Here is a 24,603-nt window from a genome sequence, read left to right on the forward strand (position 1 = left end):
TGTTTTAAATTTTTATTTTATTTATTTGGCTGCATCAGGTCTTGGTTGTGGCATGCAGGATCTTTGTTGCAACGCACGGGCTTCTCTCTATTGGCACACGGGCTCTCTAGTCATGGTGCGTGGGCTCCAGAATGCACAGGCTCAGTAGCTGTGGTGTGTGGGCTCTGTAGTTGTGGCGCACAGGCTCCAGAGCACGTGGGCTTAGTAGTTGTGTCATGTGGGCTTAGTTGCTCTGTGGCATGTGGGATCTTAGTTCCCCAACCAGGGATTGAACCCACATCCCCTGCATTGGAAGGTGGGTTCTTTACCACTGCGCCACCAGTGAACTCCTAGAACATCTCATTTTTTAAAAATAAATTTATTTATTTACTTTATTTTTGGCTGCGTTGGGTCTTCATTGCTGTGCACAGGCTTTCTCTAGTTGTGATGAGCAGGGTCTACTCTTCGTTGCGTTGTGCAGGCTTCTCATTGCGGTGGCTTCTCTTGTTGCAGAGCACAGGCTCTAGGCACACAGGCTTCAGTTGTTGTAGTACGCAGGCTCAGTAGTTGTGGCTCGGGGGCTCTAGAGCGCAGGCTCAGTAGTTGTGGTGCATGGGCTTAGTTGCTCCGCGGCATGTGGGATCTTCCCAGGCCAGGGCTCAAACCCGTGTCCCCTGCGTTGGCAGGCAGATTCTTAACCACTGCACCACCAGGAAAGTCCAAACATCTCATTTTTGACTGGACTCAGAGGTCGAAGCTCTCAGAGTCAGGACAGCCTCCATCTCTTGACAGTCTGTTCCCAGCATTTTTCTTTGGCCTTCTTCATTCTCTTGGCCAAGAGTCTAGCATATTCTGCAGTCTCTGCCTTAGTTTTCCTAAAATGTTGTTTCTTCAGAGCAATACACCGACATTTGTGTTGTAGAACACATGGAGCAAAAAGACACTGAATCTTGTGTGCTTTGGTCCTAGATTTCTTACCTTTGTTTAGGGGGTTTCTCACAACATACTGGTGGACATCATCATCTTCAGAGAGAGTGAAAAGTTTGCGAATTCTGCTAGCTCTTTTTATTGATTGATTTTTTATTTTTTGGCTGTGTTGGGTCTTTGTTGCTGCATGCAGGCTTTCTCTAGTTGTGGCGGTGGGGGGGCTACTCTTCGTTGTGGTGCTTAGGCTTCTCATTGAGGTGGCTTCTCTTGTTGCAGAGCATGGGCTGTAGGCGCGTGGGCTTCAGTAGTTGCAGTAGTTGTGGCTTGCAGGCCCTAGAGCACAGGCTCAGTAGTTGTGGCTTGTGGGCTCTAGGTACGTGGGCTCAGTAGTTGTGGCTCGTGGGCTCTAGAGCACAGGCTCAGTAGTTGTGGCGCACGGGCTTAGTTGCTGTTAGTTGCAGTATGTGGGATCTTCCTGGCCCAGGGCTCGAACCTGTGTCCCCTGCACTGGCGGGCGGATCCTTGACCACTGAGCTACCAGGGAAGTGCCTCTGCTAGCTCTTTTGGGCCCCAGGCGATGAGGCACAGTATTAACAGTGAGTCCAGTGATATTCTTCTCCCTTTTTTTTTTACGAAGACCAAATTGAGAGCACTCAGATTGGCGTCCACAGTGCAACCCCATATGGACTTGTGAATTCTTTCTCCAGTTCTCCTTGGTCTGTAACAGGAATGTCCCTTACTCAGTAGCAGGTGGATGCGGCCATGGGTTAAGACACCCTACTTTATGGGGAAACCCTGTTTGTCTTTCCCACCACTGATTCGGACCACATAACCCTTCCATTCTTCACCCAGAGCGTCAGCAGCAACTTCTTTGGCTTCTCATAAAAGGTACGGAGTTTTCATTCCTCATCCACTTCAGTGAGTTTCTGGCAGCCAATGGCCAGGAAAGAAATGTTCAGCTTCATCCTGAAGTGGCCAGCTGCATCCAGGGCACCACGTAAAAGAGCTCTCATTTCTTCTTCTGTGGTTAATTTCTAGTTTCATGCCATTGTGGTCAGAAAAAATGCTTGATATAATTTCTGTACTCTGAAATTTGTTGAGGCTTGTTTTGTGCCCTAGTATGTGGTCAGTCCTATGTAATGTGCCATGTGCCCTTGAAAGGAATGTGTATTCTGGTTGTTTTGGCTGTAATGTCAGTTAAGTCTTACTGTTCTGTTGTATCATTTGGGATCTCTCTGGCCTTACTGATTCTGTGTCTAGAGGCTCTGAGTGGGGTGTTAAAGTCTCCTCCTACTCGTATTATTGTATTCCTGTCATTTTCTCTCTTTATGTCTGTTATTTGTTTTACGTATCTGAGTGCTGCTGTATAAGGTGCATATATGTTGACGGGTGTAATATCCTCTCCTTGTATTGATCCTTGTATCATTATATAGTGTCCTTCTTTATCTTTCTTTATGGCTTTTGTTTTGAAGTCTATTTTGTCTGATATGAGTATTGCGAACCCCCACTTTCTTGTCATTTGTTTCCATGAAATATCTTTTTCCATCCCCTTACTTTCAATCTGTGTGTGTCCTTTGCCCTAAAGTGGGTCTCCTGTAGGCAGCATATTGTAGGCTCTTTTTTTAAAAATCCAATCTGCCACTCTGTGTCTTTTGATTGGAGCATTTAGTCCATTGACATTTTAAGGTAATTATTGACAACTTTTTGTTTCTCCTTTTGTGGTTTGATGATTTTTTTTGTTTGGCCATGCCATGTGGCTTGTGGGATCTTAGTTCCCCGACCAGGGATTGAACCCGGGCCCTTGGCAGTGAGAGCTCAGAGTCCTAAGCACTGGACCGCCAGGGAAAACTCCCCGATGATTTTCTCTTGTATTATACTTATGTCCTCTTCTTTTTGGTTTTTGTGAATCTATTGTATGTTTTTGACTTGTGGTTGCCCTGGTTTTCAAGTATGTTAACCCCGTCCTATATCTACTTGCCTTAGACTGGTAGTCGTACAGGCTCAAACACATTCTAGAAAATGAAAAAAAAGTCTACATTTTGGGATTTCCCTGGTGGCGCAGTGGTTGAGAGTCCGCCTGCCAATGCAGGGGACACGGGTTCGTGCCCCGGTCCGGGAAGATCCCACGTGCTGTGGAGCAGCTGGGCCCATGAGCCATGGCCACTGAGCCTGCGCGTCCGGAGCCTGTGCTCCGCAACGGAAGAGGCCATGACAGTGAGAGGCCCGTGTACCGCAGAAAAAAAAAAAAAAAAAAAGTCTACATTTTCTTACTATCCTCCCCCCACATTTTATGATTGGATGTCCCTTTTTACATCTTTATGTTCAGCCTTTGCTGTTCATTCTGGTTATCATTCACTTTCACAGAAATTGTTTGATTTTTAAAAAATCGGTGTACTGGCTTATTTAAGTGATTTACTTTCCAATTGTGATTTTTCTCTTTCCTATAGATTCTTAGTTCTGTTCTATTTAGAGAGGACCTTTCAGTATTTCCTTTAGGATAGGTTTAGTATTGCTGTATTCTTTTAGTTTTTGCTTGTCTGAGGAATTCTTTATCTCTCCTTTATTCTAAATGACAATCTTGCTGGGTAGAATGTCCTAGGTTGCAGGTTTTTCCCTTTCAGGACTTTGACTCTGTCTTGCCACTCCCTTCTGGCCCACAGTGTTTCTGTAGAGAAATCAGCTGATAGTCTTAATGGGGGTTCCCTTGTCACTAACTCTTTGTTTTTCTCTTGCTGCCTTTAGAATCCTCTCAATCTTTAACTTTTGCCATTTTTATTATAATATGTCTTCATGTAGGTTTATGTGGGTTTACCTCGTTTGGGACCCTCTGTGCTTCCTCTACCTGGATGTTTCATTCTTTAGATTTGGAAAGTTTTCAGCCACAATTTCTTCAGATACATTTGTGATGCCCTTTTCTCTTTCTTTCCATTCTGAAATCCCTGTTATGTGTAGATTGGCATGCTTTATATTCTCCCATAGGCCTCTTATATTGCTTTCTTTTTTCTTTCTTTTTTTTTTTTTTCATTTGGCTTTCTCTGCTTTTCTGATTGGGTCATTTCCTCATTTGCATTGTTCTACCTTCACTTTTCATTCTTCTGCATTATTCATTCTGCTGTTCATTGCCTTTAGCTCAGCTTTTGTCTCTGCAAATGAGTTTTCTAATTTTTTTTGGTACCCTTCAGAGTTTGTTTCTTTTTTATAGTACTCTGCATTTCTGTCAATAGCCTTTTATTTTATTTTATTTTATTTATTTATTTTTGGTTGCGTTGGGTCTTCGTTGCTGTGCACGGGCTTTCTCTAGTTGCAGCGAGCGGGGGCTACTCTTCGTTGCGGTGTGCAGGCTTCTCATTGCGGTGGATTCTCTTGTTGCGGAGCACGGGCTCTAAGCACGCGAGCTTCAGTCGTTGTGGCTCGCGGGCTCTGGCGCGCAGGCTCAGTAGTTGTGGCGCACGGGCTTAGCTGCTCCATGGCATGTGGGATCTTCCCAGACCAGGGCTCGAAACTGTGTCCCCTGCATTGGCAGGCAGATTCGTAACCACTGCGCCACCAGGGAAGTGCCCGACAGCCTTTCTTATTTCCTTAATTTCCTTTTGAATCAGTGTCTATTGGAGTGAAGAGGTCTGTGTTGTTTCTTTCAGCAGAATTCTCTTGGTCTTCTAACTGGGAGTGGTTCCTCCTCTTCTTATTTCTCTTACTCCGTGTGTTTAGGAGAAAGTTATCTCCGGTGGTTTTGGAGGGCTGCTTACGTGGGGGGCATCCCTGTGCAGCTCTCGTGGCTTTACTGCATTTGGCGCCAGGGCTGTTTTTAGCACGGATGCCCGTCGGCTCTTGCCTCAGTGTGCGCTGGTGGTTACCCCCGTGCTCGGGCTGTGCAGATGCGGCGGCTGGTGACCGGTCCTGGGTTTCTCGACAGTGGTGGCAGCTTAGGCACACCCCCAGAGTGTGCGATGGGAGTGGAGGTGGCTCGCGACCGCTCCTGAAGCCCGTGCGGTCAGCATCCCGCTCTCTGCGATCACACACGCGGGGGAAAAGGCTACCGTTGCAGGTCCCGCTCCTCCTCTCACGCGCCCCGCAGACAGTGGTGCCCGGACTCCAAGGCAGCCCAGGCTTCCTCTGCAAACACCCTCAACTGCAGGTGCACCAGATTCCAGCCCCACCCCCCAGGCTGTTTCCGCACAATCAACCCAAGTTTTCTTCCCGGGTCTGACCTCTGAAGCCCGAATTTCAGCACCCATTCCCCCCTGCCCAGGTGACCACCGTGATATTTTCTGTCTCTCTGATTTTGACTACTCAGAGTACCTCGTATAATTGGAATCGTACAGCATTTATTTCATTTAGCATAACCTTGTAAAGTTTCGTCCATGCTCTAGCATCTATCAAGTACCTCCTTCCTTATAAAGGCTGAAAAAATACCAGTGTCTATATACGCTGCCTTTTCTTTATCCGTTCATCTGAAGTGGGTAGCTGGGCTTGTTCCATGTTTTAGCCGTTGTGAATAGTGCTGCAGTGAACGTGGGTGTACAGGTATGTCTTGGAGACGCTGGCTTCAATTCCTTTGGGTATGTACACACAAGCGGGGCTGCTGGATCACATGGTGAGTGTACGTGATGAACCCCACGCTGTTCTCCACAGTGGCTGCCGCGCCGTTCTACGTCCCTTGTGCACCAGCAGTGCACAAGCGTTCCACCCTCTCCGCAGCCTCAGCAAGCGCTTGTTGTTTACTCTTGTCGTCGTTAGCAGCCATCCTAACGGGTGTCGGGGGGCATCAGATTGTGGTTCTCCTCTGCGTTTCCCTAGCGATTAGTCGCGTTGAGCATTTGTCCGTGTGCTTATTGACCATTTGTATATCTTCTCTAGAGAAAGGACTATCAAGTCCTTTGCCCATTTTTGAATGTGTGTGTGTGTGGGGGGGGGGGTTGAGTTTTACGGGTCCTCTGTTTACATCCTGGATACTAACCCCTTTTTGTTCTCTGGGGCCGTTGTCTCTCACGGCAGGAAGTTACACGCACAGCCAGGAAAGGGACGCCGTGATGTCACAACGTCATCGTGGTGTAGACGCGCCAGAGCATGGGGCACACCTCCAGACGCGCTTGCTGCAGCGGGACCAGCTCCTACAACGGGCGGGACCTCTCTGAGTGCGCGGTCTCTGCGGGGCGGCCTGAAGTTGCTGACGCCAGGATGTGCCAGATGAACAGGTGCGACCTAACTCATGCTGTTTAGAAAGTCGCTGGGCAGTGACGGCTCTGGCCCCACCCCAGGGTCACTCGAGGGACCAGCGGGGCGGTCGGGTGGGGATTCGCACAGGGGAGTGCAGAGTCGGGGCGTCTCTGAGGCAGAAACCGAGAGCCTGGGTCGGGCCAGGCAGCCCAGAAAGAGGAAACCACCTCCAGCTGGTCTGGGGCACCGTCAGGGCTGCTCTGTGGGGCATGCTGGCGGCACAGGGCTGGGCTCTCACTCCCGGGTGGGGTCCCGTCTGCAGCTCCCCCCACCCCCAGCCAGGTACAGGAAGCACGGGGAAGGGAGCGAGGTGCCCTAGGACTTGGGCAAGGGCTAGGGCCACCCCAGCCCCCCTGCCTGGCCCTGCAGCCTCCACCCCTGGCCCCCCAGCTCGAGCCAACCGTTGGGCGGGAACCGTGGATGGAGCGGGCGGGGCGGACGCCTCTGCTCAGAAGGGGCCCCCGGTCCGGCCCTGTGCACGCCCTCCTTGGAGAGCAGCACAGACCCCAGGTCACGCTGGGCTCAGATCTCCGACTCCTGCCCCCCGAGCTGGTTTTCAGGCGGAACACGCGTCCCGCGTCGGGACTCCCACGTGGCAGCCCCACGGGGTGTCGGGGACGGTGGTCCCTCCACAGCCACCACCCAGGGGACCTGCTGCCTCAGCGCACTCCCTGCCCGTCTCCCGCCCGCTCTGATGGGCCCTGGGAAAGAGCCTCTGGGCAACCCCTGCCGTCCCGGCCAACAGCCCCAGTCGTTCGTTGAGTGGAGACCAGGAAAGGGGTGGGGGGTGGGGGGGAGTATAATTTGTTCCAAAATTAAAAGCGACTCATTTGGTAGGAAAAAAGTGGAAGGCACTGGGATCCCCACGTCGGGAACCGCCCCCCTCACAGCCACGCCCACCCTCCGGAGGGGCCTGTCGTGTACGAAGAGCATTTAATTAATTTATTTATTTCTTTACACATAACTGAAGTGATGTTACAGTACATAAGTTATTTACAACTGTGCAGTAATGTGTTGCAAAATAAATTATCTAGAAGGCAGCAAAAGTACATTGTGAACGTGTATAAAACTGTACAGCGTTTACGGGTACACTTTTTATATGATTATTGGCTCTGTAGTGTTTCAAGTTATGTTCTCAGAAAGAGAAACAAAATGCCCAAGATTAAAGGAAAAAGTATACAAACCACGTGGATTTGACTCCATTAAAAACACAACCCGGAGTCCTGCCTGCGTGTCCCTGTGAGGCGGGCGGGCGGCGCAGCCAGGCCCTCACCCGGCCCGGCGTCCCAGCCCCGGTCTCGGGCCGGCACCGTTGGCAGCTTCGTGGCGACGGGACGGCAGCCGGCCCGAAGCTCTCCCCACCCTCCGACCCGAAGGCCGCTGTTGCTGAGGGGTGGACGCCTTAATTTATTCTCTTTAGTCGATCAGAAATGGAACAAGGAATTTAAAAAATGCTCTCCGTCCTGCAGCTCCTGAGATGCCCGTGCAGCCGCCGGAAAGGGCCTGAGGCTGCCGTGTCCGTGCCCGCGTCCCCGGCTCCTCGTCCTCCCGCGGCGGCGGGTGTTAAGAGAGCCGCGTGCCAGGGGCCCAGCGCGGGCTTCTCCCTGGGTGTCCCCACCGGGGACATGGTCTCCTTCCACCGCCCGGACTCGGCGGCGGACTCGGGGGGCTCGCCTGTGACCCGGGCAGCTGTCCCACCGCGTCAGGCCGGAAGGAGCACGAAGTCATCGTTGACGTCGACCATGGGCACGTAGAAGGACGGCACCTCGTTCACACACAGGGACTTGTGCCCGGCGGGGTCCAGCTCCTGCACCTTCAGCTGCCACTCCATCCTCTGCACGGCGTTGAGGGCCGCGGCCTCGTGCTGCTGCCGCATCAGGAGACACGTCTACGCGGGAAACGCAGCAGGTGAGGGGAGGGGAGGCAAGACCCCGACCGCCCCCCCGCCCCCCCACTCCCCCTGCCGCAGCGCCTCCCGGGAGGTCGGGGCGGGGGACCCATTCGCGCTCTGGCCTCAGGATGACCTCTTGCGTCTGGGTCTCGTCCTGCGCGGTGAGTGGCCCCGGTGACCACACGGGGGTCCGTCCATCATCCCTGCTCTGTGCCCCCACCCTGGGGGTTTCACCACAGCCTCTAGCCGGAATTTATAATAGCTGTGCCCTTCTGTTTTCATTTTCCATTTTATCTTATTTATGGTTGGTGACGTTGGCTTCACTTGCATTCACAGTGGAAATTAGGCCTTTTAGAAATGCACTTAGTTTTTAAAAATTAATGTTCACGTGTTTACTCTTAAGCGAGTACTAAGTAAGGTAAACAGTTATACTACTCTAGGGGAGAATGGGGCTTCCCTGGTGGCGCAGTGGTTGAGAATCCGCCTGCCGATGCAGGGGACACGGGTTCGTGCCCCGGTCCGGGGAGATCCCACGTGCCGCGGAGCGGCTGGGCCCGTGAGCCGTGGCCGCTGCGCCTGCGCGTCCGGAGCCTGCGCTCCGCGACGGGAGAGGCCACAACAGTGAGAGGCCCGCGTACCGCAAAAAAAAAAAAAAGGAGAATGTTGAAACTGAAATAATGACGGTACCTGGGTTACCGACAGCACGTGGTGTGGGGGTGGGGGGTGGGCAGTGTTTGGGGTACAAGGCGGGCGACACAGGGCGCAGCGGGTGGAAGACCAGACTTCAGGTGAGCGGAGTTAACGGCGTGACAGTGTGTGCGGGAAGACCATCTTATTCTCTTAGATGTGCACACAAGCCTTGTAGGGCCACGTATCACAATTTCTGATTTGCTTAAAATAGTTCAGTTTAAAAACGTGTTCTGAAAACAACCCCACGTGCTCCAGCGGCCAGCCGTGTCCTCCTCGGCCCGCCTGGGCACTCATCACCCGCAGGGAGACTTGAACAAAAAGCGTGACGGCTCCGACACCCTCAGGAGTCCGGCGGCTTTCACCTAATTTAAAGTGTTACATGGTGTTTCCCTCTCTTGACTAGATCTCGATGGGCCGCTGGGTTTCCGCTGTACTGAACTGTACGTACCCGTAAGTACCCCTGAGTTTCCAGTGACTAAAAGGAAATTGCTTGTTAGGCTAAATCCCGTGAAACATGACCGGCATGTCCGGAGAGCTGTCCCAGGGCTGCAGGAACTGAGGGCGGGCAGCCTGTCTCCTGAATTTGTCCACCCCGTGCTCTGAGGCCAGTGGCCACGCGGGTGGCCGTTCCGTGCCCCTGCACTCTCCGTACTTCACCAATTCCTTTTTCTATCCATCTGTTGCGCTTATTGGTTTGTACGTCCTTGGCACGTTAAGGAAATGAGACTTACGTTGTCTTTGTAATGTACCAAACCTAACGTTACTTTGGTCAGAAATTATTTCTCTCTCTAGCAAAGTTTCCCGTGCAGCTCCCTCAGGCTGGCTGGCGGTGGGAGGAGTGGCCGTGGGGCCCCCCAACGGGCACCGTGGAGCTTGTTAGAACGGGCCTGGGCCGGGCCTCAGCAGGGCCTGCACGCCCTGTAGGCTGGTTCCTCTCTGCTCTGGCCTCTGGCCTCCCGGCCGCCCCTCTGGGTGCGCTGCCGCAGGGCCGGAGGCAAGGGGTGAGCCTGGGTCACGCCTCCAGCAGCTCCACGCAGCGGGCCCTGCCTCCTGGGGCTTCCCGGTGGTGCCGGCGTCTAGGCGTTAATTCTGTAACGGGCACGTCACTGCCGGTCAGCGTTCACGGGGGACCCCGGGTGCAACCCTCGCACCTGCAGACGAGGACTTGCTTCTCACTTGCTATCTCTCTCTATCCCCCCACCCCGTCCTCTGCCCGCTGCACAGCCAGGGCAGGGGCGATGGGTGGATGCTGTGACCTTTGAGGAGGGCTCAAGGTGGGGTCCCACAGAGGTCTGACCGCCAGCTGGTGACAGGAGCTGCTCCCCGCACACCTGGACAGGAGGGAAGACACTCTAAGAGGCAACATGTGGGCGGGGAGGCCTCGGCTCCCTCACTGCCAGCTGGGCTCAGAGCGAGTCTGAAGCTGCCTCCTCCGAGCACGGCCCCGCCGCCGCCGCCGCCGCCCCCGCCCCGAAGAGCCCTGGCCGCGCCGCGGCCGCCGCCGGGGCCAGGCCGGCGCTCACCTTCATGCGGTCGTACTTGTCGTCCACGTCCTGCAGCCACGAGATGAACTGGCGGGCGTTGAAGCGGTCTCGCACCGACTTGTTCTCGTCACCCTGTCGGGAGAGCGAAGCACGTGGGGGCGGCCGGAAGGGCCGGCCTGCCCGGCTCGGCGCTCAAGCCCCGTGTCCCCCGGTCAAGGGCCGACCAGCAGGGCCTGCCCTCCCTCCCCCACCGTGACTCGGGACCCCGGCGGCGCCTCCGGGCTCCCCTCTGTCTCCTGGGGAGGCCCCAGGGCGAGCCGGCGAGGGTAGAAAGCGCCAGTGACCTTTCCTTTGAAAGGACGCCTGCCAGGTGGCAGCAGGCCGCCCACAGTGGACTGTGGTTACGAGCAGGGCAGCCTCGGGAGCAGGAGGTCCCCACGGGCTCCGGCTGGGCCTGCAGGGCCTCCCGGGTCTCGGGGCAGGAAAAGGCTCCCTCTCGCCCTGCCACACGCAACCACCCGCTTCCCCCAGGCCCCACTGCAAAGGGGCTTGAGGGGAGGAGGCTGCAGCCTGAGAGTCCTGTCTCCTTGACGTTCAGAGGAAACCCACAAGGAAACCCAGCAATCCCTTGGAGGTGAGCAGATTCATTTTTTTTTTTTTTTTTAACATCTTTATTGGAGTATTCTCTCAGATGCAAAAAGCAAAAAAGCAAAACTTCCACCCAATCCCTAAAGTACTTTGTGGACAAATGTTTTTGCTTTAGGGAAAACTCGTCGCTACGTATGTTACACGCGTATCCTTAAAGGTTACGTGTCAGGACCCTTCAACGCACTAGGAAGAAATAAGGTTTAACTGAACCACCGTCCGTCACCACGCGGCCAGCCTGGGAATGCCGCTCAGACACCCGGGGTGCACGTGATCCACCTGTGGGCCTGGCGCCACGAGGGGCCAGCACCGAGGCCCGGCCCAGGCCCAGAATGACACACTCTGGGCTGAGAGTCACAGTGGCTGCGGGGGAGGAGGGAACATCAGGGAGGACAGGAATCGACTTGCTTTCTGCACATTGTAGATCTGCCGTGTGTCAGCGGATGGGGTGGGGCCCTTAAGGGCACAGGTACCACGGGGTCGGCTGGGGAAGGCTGTGACCTCACCGGACAAGCACAGCCCTGGGGGCGGAGGGAGGCGGGCTGGACTCTGGAGTGGACAGACGAGGCACACCGTGCGTTTCAACTGATGGGCGCGCCCTGGGCCCGCATGCCCTTTGGGACGGCGGCACTGTGGTCCCCGTCCTGACAGCCTCTCTGGGGCCTTCGCTGAGGAAGCCCTGGGGCAGCAGCTTCACTGCTGCGCGTGCACATCGCACGTGAGTTTCAGGCGGAACTCTCAGTAGAGGCCCAGCCCGTGACCCCAGCGCCCCCTCCAGTGCCGAGCCGTCACCCGGCGGGGGCACGCCCCCCCCCCCAGGCACCCACCTGGCTCTCGAGTGGCATGTTGTACACCTCCGAGTCCAGCAGCATGGTGCAGGCGCTGAACGGCACCGCCTGGTTTGCGATGGTCCTCGCCGCCCGGCAGTGAACCCGCAGGATCTCCTGTTCGCAGGAGACGATCAGCTTTTCCTGGAGGAGAGGAGCTGGTGAGCTGAGACCCACCCAGGCCGGGCGACCTGGGCCCGCGGCTGCCCGCTTACCCGCTCGATGCTGTGCTGCAGGCGCAGCTTCCCACGCACGGCCTCCTGCTGCTTGAACAGCTCCTTCAGGGGCTCCGCCAGGGAGGGAGGGGGCGCGATCTGCAGTCACAGGGGGGAGACGGGGGTCAGCGGGGGCCGTGAGTCACCCTAGCCGCCCGCTCGCAGGAGTCACCCCGGAGAGGTCCCGTGAAGACGCAGACGCGCTAGTCGATGCCTGTCCCGCAAAGGAGGTGAGCGCGCGCCCGCCCCGCGTGTAGCTGGGAGGAGGGCGGGCCGGGAGGGGCGGGCAGAGATGGGGGAAGCGAGGGAAGCTAAGAACAGAGGAACAGAAGGCACCTGCACCGGGGCCCAGAGGGGACGGGGGAGGGGCAGGGTGTCCTCTGTTTACCGAGGGCTTCACGCACCCTGAGTAACCAACCGTGAGACCCACCGGGACAGCTGCCCAGAGGCCTCACGAACAGGACACCTGGGCCCGCCCGGCTTCCCAGGGCGTCGGCCAGGGAGAGGGCTCGCCCGGGCGCCACCCCCAGATGCCGGAGACCACCCTTGAACCCGGGAGAAGAAGCCGGTGCTTCCGAAACACACAGGAAACGTGTCACGTGTCACAACAGCACCAGATGGGCTGGAGCCTCTCGTGCGGCCAGGAAGCAGGGGACTGCCGAGGAGCCCCTGGTGGCCGAGGCCAAGTAGGGCGCGGTGGCTCGTGTGGCCACGAGCGTGGGCTGGAGGGGAGGAATAAATAGCCCACGGTACGGTGGCCGCCACAGACAAGACCCTCTGAGGGGCTGGACTTCGAGGCCCAAGCTCAAGGTAGGTACAAGCTCGTCGGTCTAAAATTCTCAAAACCCAAGATGAAACCACCCAGCCGGGTCTCTCTGGCCGCACGTCCAGCCCATCGTGCCCCCGGGGCCCAGGGAGCCGGCCTCCCCTTGCCTCTTGGGCGCCTGCGGTGCTCTCTGTACGGGGGCCTTGCTTGGGGCTGCCGTGGGTCACCTCCGTTTCACCCTCCCCGGCTGCGGAGGGTGTGGGAGTGAGGCCTGCCCTCACCCCCGACAGCCTGGGCCTGGCTGGGGGGCGAAAGGCTGTGAACCGGAGCCCGCTGCCAGAAAGGGCTGAGCCCCAGGAGACGCACAGGCTGCTGCGGGGCGAGCTCGGGTGGCGGGGGCCCAGGGGGAGGCAGGAGCACAGCTTTCCCTCTAGTTTCCAAATGTTCTACGGTGGCCACGGTGCTGTTTGTCTCAATTTTAGTTACTGAAACCAAACAGCAAAAAAGTCTCACTGACCAGGGATCCCCGGCCAGGTTCCCCCGAACCCAGTGCCTCGGGCTCCCCCTCTCGGCTCCACTTCCTGCCTGGGAACAGGCAGCGCCGGCCGAGGTCTGACAGCAGGTCCCACGCGTGTGACGTCGCCCCACAGAGGGGGCCCGTCCTGTGCAGCACTGACGGCCGTTACGGGGGCTTCTTCCAGGCCGGAGAGACACAACCAGCAGAAAGCTGGGCTTTTCCTCACCGGGGTGGGGGTGGGGCGGGCTGGTCAAAAAATAAGGCAAGTCTGCCCCACGGGTGTGGATGGGCAGCCCCTGGGGAGCATCGCGAAGCCTGGGGGGCGGGGCCGGGGGCGGGGCCTCTGGCTACCACTGAGCACAGGTGGCTGAGATCAGCTTTACTGGCCGCCACGCCGGTGCCTGCCGGGGGCGCGGGGGCGGGGCAGCAGCACGTGGAGGAGGCGTGCTCGCCGCGCGGCTTCGCATAACAGGACCTGCCAACGGCCCGTGTCTGGGCGTGAAGAGGGGGTGGGGTGTGCACAGCGGGGCTCGGACAGGTCACATCTGCACAGACGTGGGGCGAACCACCCAGGGGAGGGGCACACGAACAGACGGCCGAGAGGTGGGGCGCGGGCCCGACCGGGCGGGGGCGGGGGGGGAAGCCCGGAAACCCAAGGAAGGACCCGCTCTGAGGAGGCAGGAGCTCCGAGCGGGAGAGGTGCCCTCAGGCCTCTGGGGGAAAAGGACTGGGCTCTGGCCTTGGTTTGGCCCCGTGGGGCCGCTGGGGGCCAGGGCTGGAGCCTGGGGAGCCCTCGGGCGACTGAAAGGGGTGGAGGGGGCACTGAACCGGAGAGGGGGCCAGGCGTGCCCCACGTGGGTGGAGCCTGGGTCAGCCGAGGTCCAAGCACGCGGACCGGGTGGGAGCCGACGCGGGGCAGACGGGGAATGAGCGGGAGGGCGGCGCAGCGGGTCCAGGGTCCCGGGCCCTGGGCGGAGGCGCCCCCACCCCCACCCCGGGCGGGCACTCACCACGGGGATGTGCAGCTTGCTGAGCGGCTTGCCGTCCAGGAGGTAGGAGCCGGTGTAGGTGACGTACTCGGCGTAGCACTGGGGCGCCTGCGGGCTGATGTAACAGAGGATCTTGCGCTTCTCCTCAATCTTCTTCCGGATCTGCAGGTACTCGAAGTACGGGTTGGACCTGTCGCTGTGGTAAGGCTCGATGTCGTCCAGCTTGATGGCGTCCACGATGGCCGCCAGCGTCTGCTGGATCACCTCCCGCGTCTGACGTGTGGACGTGTGCATCTGCTGGGCCAGCTGCTGGCTGGAGCGCTGGAAGCGGCGTTTGCGCGGGTGCTGGGCCTGGGGGTCGTCGTCCTCCGAGCCACGGCCCTTGGCCCTGGGGGCGGGCGCGGCCGCAGGCTCCTTCTCGGTGGGCGGCGAGCTCTGCTTGTGCTGGTTGGCCAGCATCTGGGCCCGGGTCCTCGTCATGCGCTGGGGGATCTCCTCCACCTTGGGCGCCTTGGGGGCTTCAGCGGTCGCCTTGGGTTCCGGTTCGGGGGCCTCAGGCTGGACGCCGTCCGCAGGCCCCTCGAGCCCTGCACTGTCCTGGGGGCCGGCCCCATCCGCCGCGCGGGCCTGGGCCGAGCCGTCCCCGGGGGCGTCGGGAGCACTGTGGGGCGTGGCCGAGGGCTCGGGGCCCCCGGCCCGATCGTCCCCACTCCCCGGTGGACGCTGCTCCGAGGGGGCTGGTGCGGGGCCAGAGCCAGGGTCGGAGTCCTCGGGGGCCCTCCCCTCCGGCCCGGCCCCGGCCTCCACCGTGGCCTCGGGCAGCGCGGCCGGCTTCGGCTCCGCTGGGGGCTCCGGTGCAGGCTCGGCAGCGAGCCGGGCGGCCACGTGGTCGGGAGGCAGCACCAGCTGTTCATCAGCAGCTGCCACCGAGGCGTCCCCGCCGCCGGGGAGCGCGGGGGTGTTGTCCAGAGCAACGAGAGGACTCTCTTCCACAGGCTCTGCCTCGACGTCAGAAACATCCTTCGTCTGGAGAGGAAGCTCCGGCAGCGAGAAAGGTCCCAGGTCGAGGTCATCCTCGGTGGCGGGGAAGGCACCGGGCCAGGGCACCGGCTCCACCTGGCCGAGGGCAGGCAGGTTGTGGCCACTTTCCAGGAAGTTACTCTCCAGGGGACCCAGGGCCTCCACCTGAGCCACGGCCGTCGTCACACACGCAGGCTCGGGGGGCGCGTCGGGGGGCACCTCCGGAAGGGACTTGCAGTTACTGAAGAAGGACTCCAGCCTGGAGGGAGGGGCGAACGCGGCCGGCTCTTCTGAAGCAGAGACCGCGCCCGAGCCCGCCTCCCCGGCCTCGTCCTTGACTTCCAGTCCCGGCTCGGGGACCGACAGAGGGTATGAGACGGGGGACACCGGGTAAGGGGGCTCCGGGGGGAGGGACTCGGCAGGGCAGAAATGTTTCGGGGACTCTGGGAACCTCTGTGGGGACTTCAGCAGGAGGTCCGACCCCACGGGCCAGCTGGCAGGGTTTTCGGGGGCGCCCCCGATGAGGCCAGAGGGGAGGCCCTGCTCCACAGCGGCGGGGTGCGCCCACGCCACTGGCTCCTCCGTGATGACGGTGCTGAAGGGGCCCTCGTCCAGGGGCTCCAGGAAGCTGGGCTCTGGGGGGATGATGGCCGCGGTGGCCTGCTGGTCCTCCGTGGCATCCAGGGGAATGCCAAGGTCAGGGGGAAGGGCGCCCTCCATGGACGGGGCCAAGAGCTCGTCTCTGTGTGAAGGGGGGGACTTTGTCGGCAAGCCGGAGAAGGCGCCCTCGGGGGAGGGGGTGATGTTGGCTGCGGCCGCAGGCGGGCAGTGCAAGGCGTCCGCTTTGGGGGAGGGGATGCCATAGTCCGGGGAGTAATAGCCCGGAGACAAGCAGGCGAACTTCTCGGTGGGTGCTGGGGGCCCCGGGGCCTTGTCCTCCGGGTGCTGCCCCGGCGAGCTGTAGCTGGGCGCAGCAGGGACGCTCTGCTGTCTGAACAGCTTGTCCCCGAGTCCGAACTCTTCCTCGGGGGTCCTCCTGATGTCCACGGACACCGAGCGGTAAAGGTTCGTGCACAGCGGCCTCGTAGGTGTCTGGCCCGGGGTTTCTGACATGCCGCTGGCGGCCACGGAGAACCTGTCAAAGAAGGAGGGCGAGCAGGCGCTGGCGGGCGTGCTGGACGCGGGCTGGGGGTCCGGGCAGTCGAACACGAGGTCGGGGTAGTCCTCGGCGCTGCAGGACGGGGTCCGGGGCGTGTGCATGGCCTCCTCGTAGCTGGGGCAGGACACCACCGAGGCGGGGGTGGGGACCCCGGTGGGCCGGCCGTGGTCTGGCCTGGGGGAAGCGGGCAAGACCTCTTTCATGTGGGGGCCTGCCAGCCAGTCTCGGGGGTCCACAGCGGGCCCCGGGTGGGGCTTGTTCTCGGCGGCAGGGGCGGCAGGAGCCGACTCCTTGAGCTTCCTGTCCTTCGGGGCAGGGTCCAGCACCAGCGGCTTCTTCGGCGGGCCGTCCAGGCCCTTCTTCCGCCCGTCCTCGGCGGGCCTGGCCTTCTCCTTGAGCTTGGGGTCACCAGACCGGTGGCGCAGCTTCTCCATCTGCTTCATCCTCTCCTTGTGCCGCTTGTGGCGCTCCTCGATCTCCAGGTCCTTCTGGGAGAGCATGCGCTCGAAGCTCGTCATCATCAGGTCCCCGTCGCCCAGGAGCTTCTCCCGGGGCCGGGCGTCTTTCTTCCCGGGCTCTCTGAGTGGGAGGAGCCTGTCGTTCCCGTTGCTGAGCTTCACGGGGTCGCCCTTTTCTTTCTCCAGACTCTCCCTGACCTTCTCCTTCAGCCTGGCCTCGCCGAGCCTCCCGCCCTCGTCCTTGGGCTTGTCCCGGAAGGGGCCGGGCGCGTTGTCCCTGTCCCTGGCCGCGGCCTTGAGCTCCTCCCGGTGGTGCCGCGGGGGCCGCTCCCTCTCGTCCCGCCACCGCTCCCGGCGCTTCTCCCGCCGCCGCTTCTCCTTTGGGAGGCTCACGGTACTAGAGCCGTAAGGCCTCAGTTCCTTCTCGACCTTCTTGGGAGCTTCTCTTTCGGCATCATTTTTCTCCTTCTTTTCGGAAGAGAACAGCTCGATGGTCTTCTCTAACTCGTCCTCTGCGTCGGCCTTGATGCTGTAGGAGAGGCCGTAAGCGTCGGCCTCGGGGACCTCCTTCTCGTACTGGCCCGCGTCCTTCCGGCCGGCCGCGTCCTTGGCCTCGTCGCTCTTCTCCTTCTTCTCGGGCTTGTCCTTCCGGACCCGCTCTCGGTCGTGGCTCTTCTTGGAGGAGGACGAGGCGTGCCGGTGCCGCTCCCTGTCCCGCGCCCGCTCCTCCGGGGGCTCCGGGAAGGGCACCTCCAGGAGGGCGCCGAGGCCCGGGTCGTGGCCGCGGTCGGGGAAGCCGTCCGACGACGCGTCGCTGGCCTTGTCGTTGGAGTCCTCGCGCAAGTCCTGCAGCGCCGCCTCCTCCAGCCGCTCCAGCAGGCTCTTCTCCGCGTCGGCGCCCTTGCTCGCCTTCCTCTCGCGGCCCTGCTCCCGGTCCGGCCGCTCCCGGTGCCTGCTCTTGGCCTTGTCCTCCGCGGGGGGCCTCTTGTCCCCCCTCTCGGGCAGCTTCTGCTTGGTCCTCCTGTCCTGGGTGGAGTCCGCCGACGCGCGGTCCTTCCTGTCCCTGTACTTTTCCGCGGACTCCCTGTCCTTCTTGTCTTTGTGCTTCTCCGAGGTCTTGTCCTTCTTGTCCTTCCCCCCGTCGGCGGCGGCGCCCTTCTCCTTCCTCTTCTCTCTGATCTCTTTGTCTTTCTGCTTCTCCGCGTGCTGCCTGTCGGCCGAGGCCGAGTGCTTCCGGTGCCTGTCGGGGGCGTGCGGCTCCCGCCCGTCCTCCCTCTCGGGGGGGCCGTCCCCCCGCCCCTCGCCGGCCTCCCCGACTTTGAATCCGCTCGCTGTGTAATCATCTTTTTCATCTTCGCTCTCATCAGTGAAGATATCTGCAATGTACCAGCTTTTCTCTTTGCCCTTCTTCTCATCTTTTTTTTCAGAGAAGTCCTCGGAGAGAATTCCGGGGAAAGTCTTCTCCCGTTTGTCCTTACCTGGGTCGAGAGATGCTTTTCTCTCTTTGTCTTTGCCATGCACGTCTTTATGCTTTTCCTTGGTGTCCTTTTTCTCTTTGAAACACTTCTCAAACTCTCTGTCCTTCTGACACTTCTCCGGGATCAGTTTCTCGTTTCTGTCCTTGTCACTGGGCTTCTCTTTATGCTTCTCGAGCTTTAGCCTCTCCTTCTTCTCCTTCTCCCTCGCCGGGTGATGCCTCTCCCAGGGCTCCAGGCTCTTCCCGAAGTCGCAGTCGGGCCTGTCCTTGAAGACTCCCTCGCAGCCGTACTCCTTCAGGTCCTCCCTGGGCACCTCGTCGGGCTTCGCACGGCCCTCTCTCCGCTCCCTGGCAGCCTCGGGGGGCTCCTTCCTGTCCCGGCCGCCCTCCGCAGACTCTCGCCGCCTCTTGTCCTTCTCGCAGAGGTAGCCGGGCACGGCCCTGTGCCTGTCGGCAGCGTGCTCTCGCCTCCGCTCCGAGCCCCGTTCCAGGCAGTCCCTGTCCTTCTTCCGAGAGAAGATGTCCTTGTCCACGCGCTTCTCCCGGGCCTTGCTCTCCCGCCTCTTCTCCTTACTGTCCTCCTTCACCGTCTCCAGGATCAGCCTGGCCACAGACTCGCTCTTCAGGTCCCTGTAGTCCGTCACCGGAGAGTCCCAGCCATCTTCCCCTTTGAAATCGAAGGATGAATCGGAGAAGTCAGAAAACCACCGACCCTGATCATCAGAAAGACTGAACTTAGTGTCTTCGTTCTCCAGAAACTGACTTTTGTTGCAGTATTCGTCAAAGGCAGAATCCTCCCTGTACACTTTTTTGAGTTTGTCTTTATCCTCTTTGAAGGTCTTCTCCTTCTCTTTTGAAATTTTATCCTCTTTAAAGTCATTCTTCTTCTCTAATTTTGAGGGCCTGTCTTTGGACTTCTTCTTCCTTTCCTCTTTGTAGAGCCTCAGCTTGTCCTCTTTGGGAGATTTTTCCTTCAGCGATTTCTCCTTGTCGGCTTTGATGGAACGGTCCTTCTCCTCCCGGAAGGCCCTGCCCCCCTCCTTGTTCAGGTCCCTGATTCTCTTGAGTGACTTCTCCTCTCGGGAGGCCTTGATCATCTCGTCCTTGAAGAGCCACTCTTTGTCCTCCGCCTTGCTTCTGCCGAGCCTCTCCTCTCTCTTGCGATGCTCCCGCTCGTGCTTCGGGCCCTTCAGCTTGCTCTCGGCGGGCGCGTCATCCACGAGGGCCGCCTTGTCTGCCCTCTGCTTGGAGTCCTCGTACTCGAAGCCGAGGCTCCGCAGCTTCAGCTCCTGGCCGACGGAGCACAGCCCCTTCTCCTTGCTCTTGTGCTTATGTTTCGTCTTGTGTTTCTTGACGACTTTGCCCTCCTTGTCCAGCTTGGGGATGGCGCCGTCCCCGCCGGGATGGAAGGAGTTCTTCCTGTCGGGCAGTGTGCCCTGCAGGCCGGCCCTCTTCCTGTGCTCCTGCCTCTTCCTGGCCGGCTTCAGCGACTCCACGCTGGAGGCCTCGGAGCAGCCGTCAGACTCGCTGCTCAGTCTCGTCCTCGTGGAGTCTGATGAGGAGCTGACCTCGGACCAGGCTGGAGAGGAGATGGTTTTCCAATTGTCTGTCCGCCAGTGCTTGGCGTGCGGATCCGCGTGGCTGGGGTTATGCTTCGGGGGGGCGGAGCTGCCGTGGGACGAGGTGGAGGAGGCGGACAGGGAGCTGAACAGGGCAGGGTCCTTGAGCACCAGCGGAGACCCCTTGAGGCAGCCGGGGCTCCCCGCCGAGTCCCCGCCGTCCCCGCCGCTCTCCGAAGACTCGCTCTCGGACTCGGAAGAGCAGAACTTGTCGCTCCTCTTCCCAAACCGTACTTCTTTACCCTTGATTTCTTTCTTTCGCTTCTTTTTCACTTTATTTTTCTCCTTCTGCTGCTTGGAGTTGGAAGGCTCCCGTGTCTTGTTACCAGGCAGCATCGTGTGAGCCGAGAGTCTCAGCTTCTCCCCGGTCCCCACGGCGACACCGACGTCCTCCTCGTCTGACGTGTCCGACAGGATGCGATGAGACGCCTTCTTTGGTGCAATCGTGCTGTTTTTAGTGTAACTTTTCACTTCCATTTTGGGTATAGAAATAAAACTATTGGACTTGGTTTCTTTCCTGTAATCCTTTTTCAGCAAGTGTTTGTCGTCCACGGGGGGGATTCTGTCCTGCTCGTCGTCCTCGTCAAACTCATACTCGTCCTTGACGGGGGTCACGGTTTTCTGGGGCTCCGGATTCTTAGTCTTGTGCTTCAGGCCTTTCTCAAACTCGGAGTCCGTGTTATTGCCATCGACTGAGCTGGAAGGTGCGAACGAGGGCGCGTCGTCTTCCTCCTCAGAGCTCTCTGCGGGGACAGGGAGGAGGAGGAGGAGGTCAGAGGGGCTGCAGGCAGGGGCTGCGGGCGCCCGCCGAACAAGCGCATCCCCTGGCTTAGTTCACGATGAGGCCGGCCCCGGGCAGAGGGGCTACACCGAGGTCTGCACGGACGCCCCCCACCCCAGCTCAGGGGGGACTCCTCCCGGTCCGGAAGCTCCCGTCAGCAGCAGGCGTCCAAGCAGGCTGCCAGGAGAGCCCTGCTGACCACGGCGGCGCCACCTGCCCAGCCCGCTGCCCGCAGCACTGACCGGCCGAGCTCTCCTCGCTGGACGTGTAGGTGCCCTTGCCCAGCAGCAGGTTCACCATGGTCGGGGAGCTGGCCACCTTCAGCGGCGTCTCGCCCTTCCTGTTGCTCTGCTGAGGGTTCCCTCCATACCGGAGCAGGAGCTTCACCACCTGCGGAGCAGTGAGAGGCCCATCAGGGACCCTGAGAAACACTGAGCGGCCACCACGCCGCTGCCCAACTGCGGCCCCTTCGCAGGGCCAAGGGGTGGAGGCGGTTCGCGTCCGCGCTGCCTGCGAGGCCCCTCCCACCACAGACCCACCACTCACACAGGCTGCTCCCCTCGCGCTGCCGGGTTCCTGCAACTCGGGGGGGAGGCTTTTATGGGGGGTGGGGGGTTGGCGGGGGCATGTTACACGGTAGAGAAAAAAAAGACCAAGCTAGTGCAAGCAGGTTTATTGCATGTTTTCGTTTATTGCAGAAAATAAGATCACCTGTCGCTAAGCCATGCCTAGGACCCACTGACCGCAAGGACGGCAGCAGACCTCACTTTACTGCGCTTCAGATGCCGTGTTGTCTACAGACTGAAGGTCTACTGGCGCCATTTCCCCAATAGCATCAGCATCTGCTCGCTTGGTGTCTCTGTGTCACATTTTGGTAGTTCTCGCCGTACTTCAGACCCTCCGCCAGCAAAAAAGATCACGACTCCTGGAGCTTCAGGTGACAGTTACATTTTTTAGCAATAATGTCTTTCTTTCTTTTTTTTTTTTTTTAAGGCCGCATGGCACGGCATGCAGGATCTTAGTTCTCTAACCAGGGATTGAACCCGTGTCCCATGCAGTGGAAGCGTGGACTCTTAACCACTGGACCGCCAGGGACGCTCCGCAATAATGTATTTCTTAGCGAAGGAGTGCAAACTGTTTATAGATACCGCTATTGCACACCTAACAGCAACTGTCCAGTGCGGACAACGTCCAGATGCACCGGGAAACCAAAGAATTCTGTGTGACTCGCTCCATCTCGATCCTCGCTTCACTCGGGCGGCCGGGGCAGAACCCACGGCCTCCTCCAGGGGCCTGGCAAACGGGACGGCAGCCTCCACTTCAGCCTGGACCGCACGCAGCTGCACCTGGGTCTGCGTGGTGGGAGCAGGACGCTGCTTCCTGGGCAGGCGCTCCCCTGCCCTCCGACGAATCACCGCGGTCTTGGACAATCGTGGGGCCAGGGTCAGGGCTGTGGTCCCGTGTCCTTGCTGTCTGTCAGCCGAGGAACACCCCAACCGCTGGAGGCCACCACATTTCCCGGCTACGGCCCCTCCCTCTGAAACCAGCGACGCAGGTTAAGTCCCCTCACGCTGCCCTCCCTCCGGCCGAGAAAGGGTCTCTGCCGTATGCAGCCCTGGAGGCCACCAGCCCGCTCGGACAGTCCAGGGTCACCTCCCACCTCCTGGCCCTCAGCCTTCTCCCCTCTGCAGAGCCCACACCTGTCCACGGCTCTGACTGCTCCCTAATAAACAAATTTAAAGACAATTACAAAAGCAGAGATTCGGGTGGCGGCCCTCTCCCTCCCAGCTTCATCACCTACCAGCCAGCCAGCCTCATTTCACCCATACCCCAAACCTGCCCACTACCCAGGGTATCTTTTTTTTTTTTTTGGCTGTGTCGTGTCTTAGCTGTGGCAGGTGGGACCTTTCGTTGCAGCGTGTGGGCTCTTTGCTGTGGTGCGTGGGCTTCTCTCTAGTTGCGGCACGCGGGCTTAGTTGCCCCGTGGCATGTAGGATGTAGGATCTTAGTTCCTTGACAAGGGATCAAACCTGCATCCCCTGCACTGGAAGGCGGATTCTTAAGCACTGACCACCAGGGAAGTCCCTGCCTGCCCCGGTTATCTTTAGCAAATCCCAGATATCTCATAAAGTTTTTCAGCATACTTCTCTAAAATGGCTCTTAAGAAACAGTAACAACAAAAACCCCATAACACCATCGTCTTCCCTAACACGTTAACTGATTCCTGATGTCAGCTCTGTAATCAGTGCTCAGGTGTCCCAGGTCTCTCGGCACCCTGAGCTCAGAGCACCTCCCAATCTCTCCCCGCGCCAACGCGTCATTTTCACACTGGCCGCACCGCCGGTTCCCTGACGGCCGCCTACAGTGACCAGCGGGGCCGCCACGACAGACCAGACGCACTCAAACAGCTGCCATGTGTCCTCGTCACGCGCGCCGTCCCGTGTCTGGCCAGGGGCCCCTCGGACGCTGTGGTGATGACCGCGGCCAGACCCTCACCTACACGTGCGGCTCCTGCATCGGACCCAAGGGGCCGTGCCCCAGGCGCTTGCGGCTCCTGGGCTGCTCACCCCACGTCGTCTACCCCCGTCCAGGCTGCCGGCTCGGGCAGCAGCACAGGGACGAGGACAGACAGAGCTCCCCTTCCTCTGGGTACGGGTACGACCACTCTTGCCTCCTGACGGCCGACCGCATGTGAGCGGCCGGGGCCCCGACACGCAAGCCACAGGCGGCGCGAGAGGCCTCCCAGGTGCTGACCCAGGATGAGAAACCTGGCCGGGGGGGAGGCGGGGCCCGTCAAAGAGCACTTCCTGGTCACTCCGCAAACAGGAAGGACAGAGACAGGCGGCTGCGGGCTGGTGCGCAGTCCACCGGCGGGCCTGCCGTGGGGTCTGCGGGGAGGCACCCACCTTGTAGTGCCCATTGTTGGCGGCGTCGTGCAAGGGCGTGTCGTCATCCAGGCCCTTGGTGTTCACCTCTGCGCCGGCGGCCAGCAGCTGCTTCGCGACATCGTAGTAGCCCCGGTTACAGGCCTCGTGCAGCGCAGTCCAGCCTGGAAACAGACACTCGGCACGTACGTGATTTAACCCTCAGGAAGGTTACTCCCGCCTCTGGGTGGCACTCGGGAAGCGCTAAGGACAGGACAGAGGCCTGGTGGGCACCCAGCCTAGAAACGCCGAGTGGTCTTTACTTGGGCGCCTCTGGGTTGCCGGTGACCTCCAGCGGTTAACCCTACAGACTGAGAATCTGCGAGGGGGACGTGGCCCACCGGGCTGACAAGGGCACAGGATCAATGAACACAGGGCGTCGGGCACCAGGGGCAGCCTCAGCCCAAGTCACCTGTCAACACACAGGGAGGATGGGCCCCGTCTGCAGACAGGGAGGCAGGCAGAGCGGTGGCCACGGCCGCGGGTCTGGAAGGGCCTCCGTGAGCACGCGCTGAGGCCTCGCGGGGAGCGGCTGGCGCACGTCGGCGCGCACACAGAGCTGCCCCGTGGACAGACCCCAGGGCTTTGGAAAAATGCAACTTAGGAAAATCGCTTTTTAAAAAGAAAAGAAGTGCTAAACTAGGTTTAGGTCCAACACCCAGGGCCGTGGGAAAACCTAGGATTCCACACGGGAAGGTCTCCTGGTCTCACATACGCTCCTCTCTCAGTGCACAGCTCTGGACACACAGAAAGAGCAAATCATCCTACGTAAGAGGGGGTTCTGCCCCGCAGCCCTCCCTCCGAGCTCTCACCTGCGAAGTCCTTGACGTTGACGTCCGCCCCCTCGCTGATGAGCTCCTTGATACGCCGGGCATCCCCCCGGATGGCCGCACGGTGTAGGCGGGTCTCTCCACGCTCATTTCTCTTGTTCACTTTATCTTTGGTTTTTGAGGCAGAATTGGGCGTCCCCTTCTGACACACTGTCGACTGGGAGGGGTGCTTTGGTGTCGTGTCCACT

The 24,603-nt window shown here is 59.6% G+C and overlaps 1 protein-coding gene and 1 pseudogene across 21 annotated transcripts in view; both read right to left on the reverse strand.

Annotated features, from left to right (window-relative positions):
• Positions 1-707: 707 nt before the first annotated feature.
• LOC131745485 (small ribosomal subunit protein eS6-like) lies at positions 708-1,871 on the reverse strand (annotated as a pseudogene).
• A 5,170-nt stretch (positions 1,872-7,041) lies between these two features.
• ANKRD11 (ankyrin repeat domain containing 11) overlaps positions 7,042-24,603 on the reverse strand; it is a 170,365-nt gene continuing 152,803 nt past the window's right edge. For 18 of the 21 annotated variants that reach the window (XM_067019513.1, XM_067019506.1, XM_067019503.1 and 15 more), the window contains 9 exons: positions 24,398-24,601; positions 23,568-23,710; positions 20,904-21,051; positions 14,169-20,623; positions 11,876-11,974; positions 11,661-11,804; positions 10,228-10,320; positions 9,961-10,035; positions 7,042-8,011 (listed from right to left, as the gene is read on the reverse strand). In XM_067019513.1, coding sequence (XP_066875614.1) covers positions 7,826-8,011; positions 9,961-10,035; positions 10,228-10,320; positions 11,661-11,804; positions 11,876-11,974; positions 14,169-20,623; positions 20,904-21,051; positions 23,568-23,710; positions 24,398-24,601 — 7,547 coding nt within the window. In that variant the 3' untranslated portion in view covers positions 7,042-7,825. Of the gene's footprint in view, positions 8,012-8,701; positions 10,036-10,227; positions 10,321-11,660; positions 11,805-11,875; positions 11,975-14,168; positions 20,624-20,903; positions 21,052-23,567; positions 23,711-24,397; positions 24,602-24,603 lie in introns of all 21 variants that reach the window. The other 3 variants (XM_067019512.1, XM_059045882.2, XR_010837803.1) reach the window with 2 other exon arrangements.

The sequence above is a fragment of the Kogia breviceps genome, chromosome 18 (genome assembly GCF_026419965.1).
Source record: "Kogia breviceps isolate mKogBre1 chromosome 18, mKogBre1 haplotype 1, whole genome shotgun sequence".
NCBI classification, from domain to species: domain Eukaryota; kingdom Metazoa; phylum Chordata; class Mammalia; order Artiodactyla; family Physeteridae; genus Kogia; species Kogia breviceps.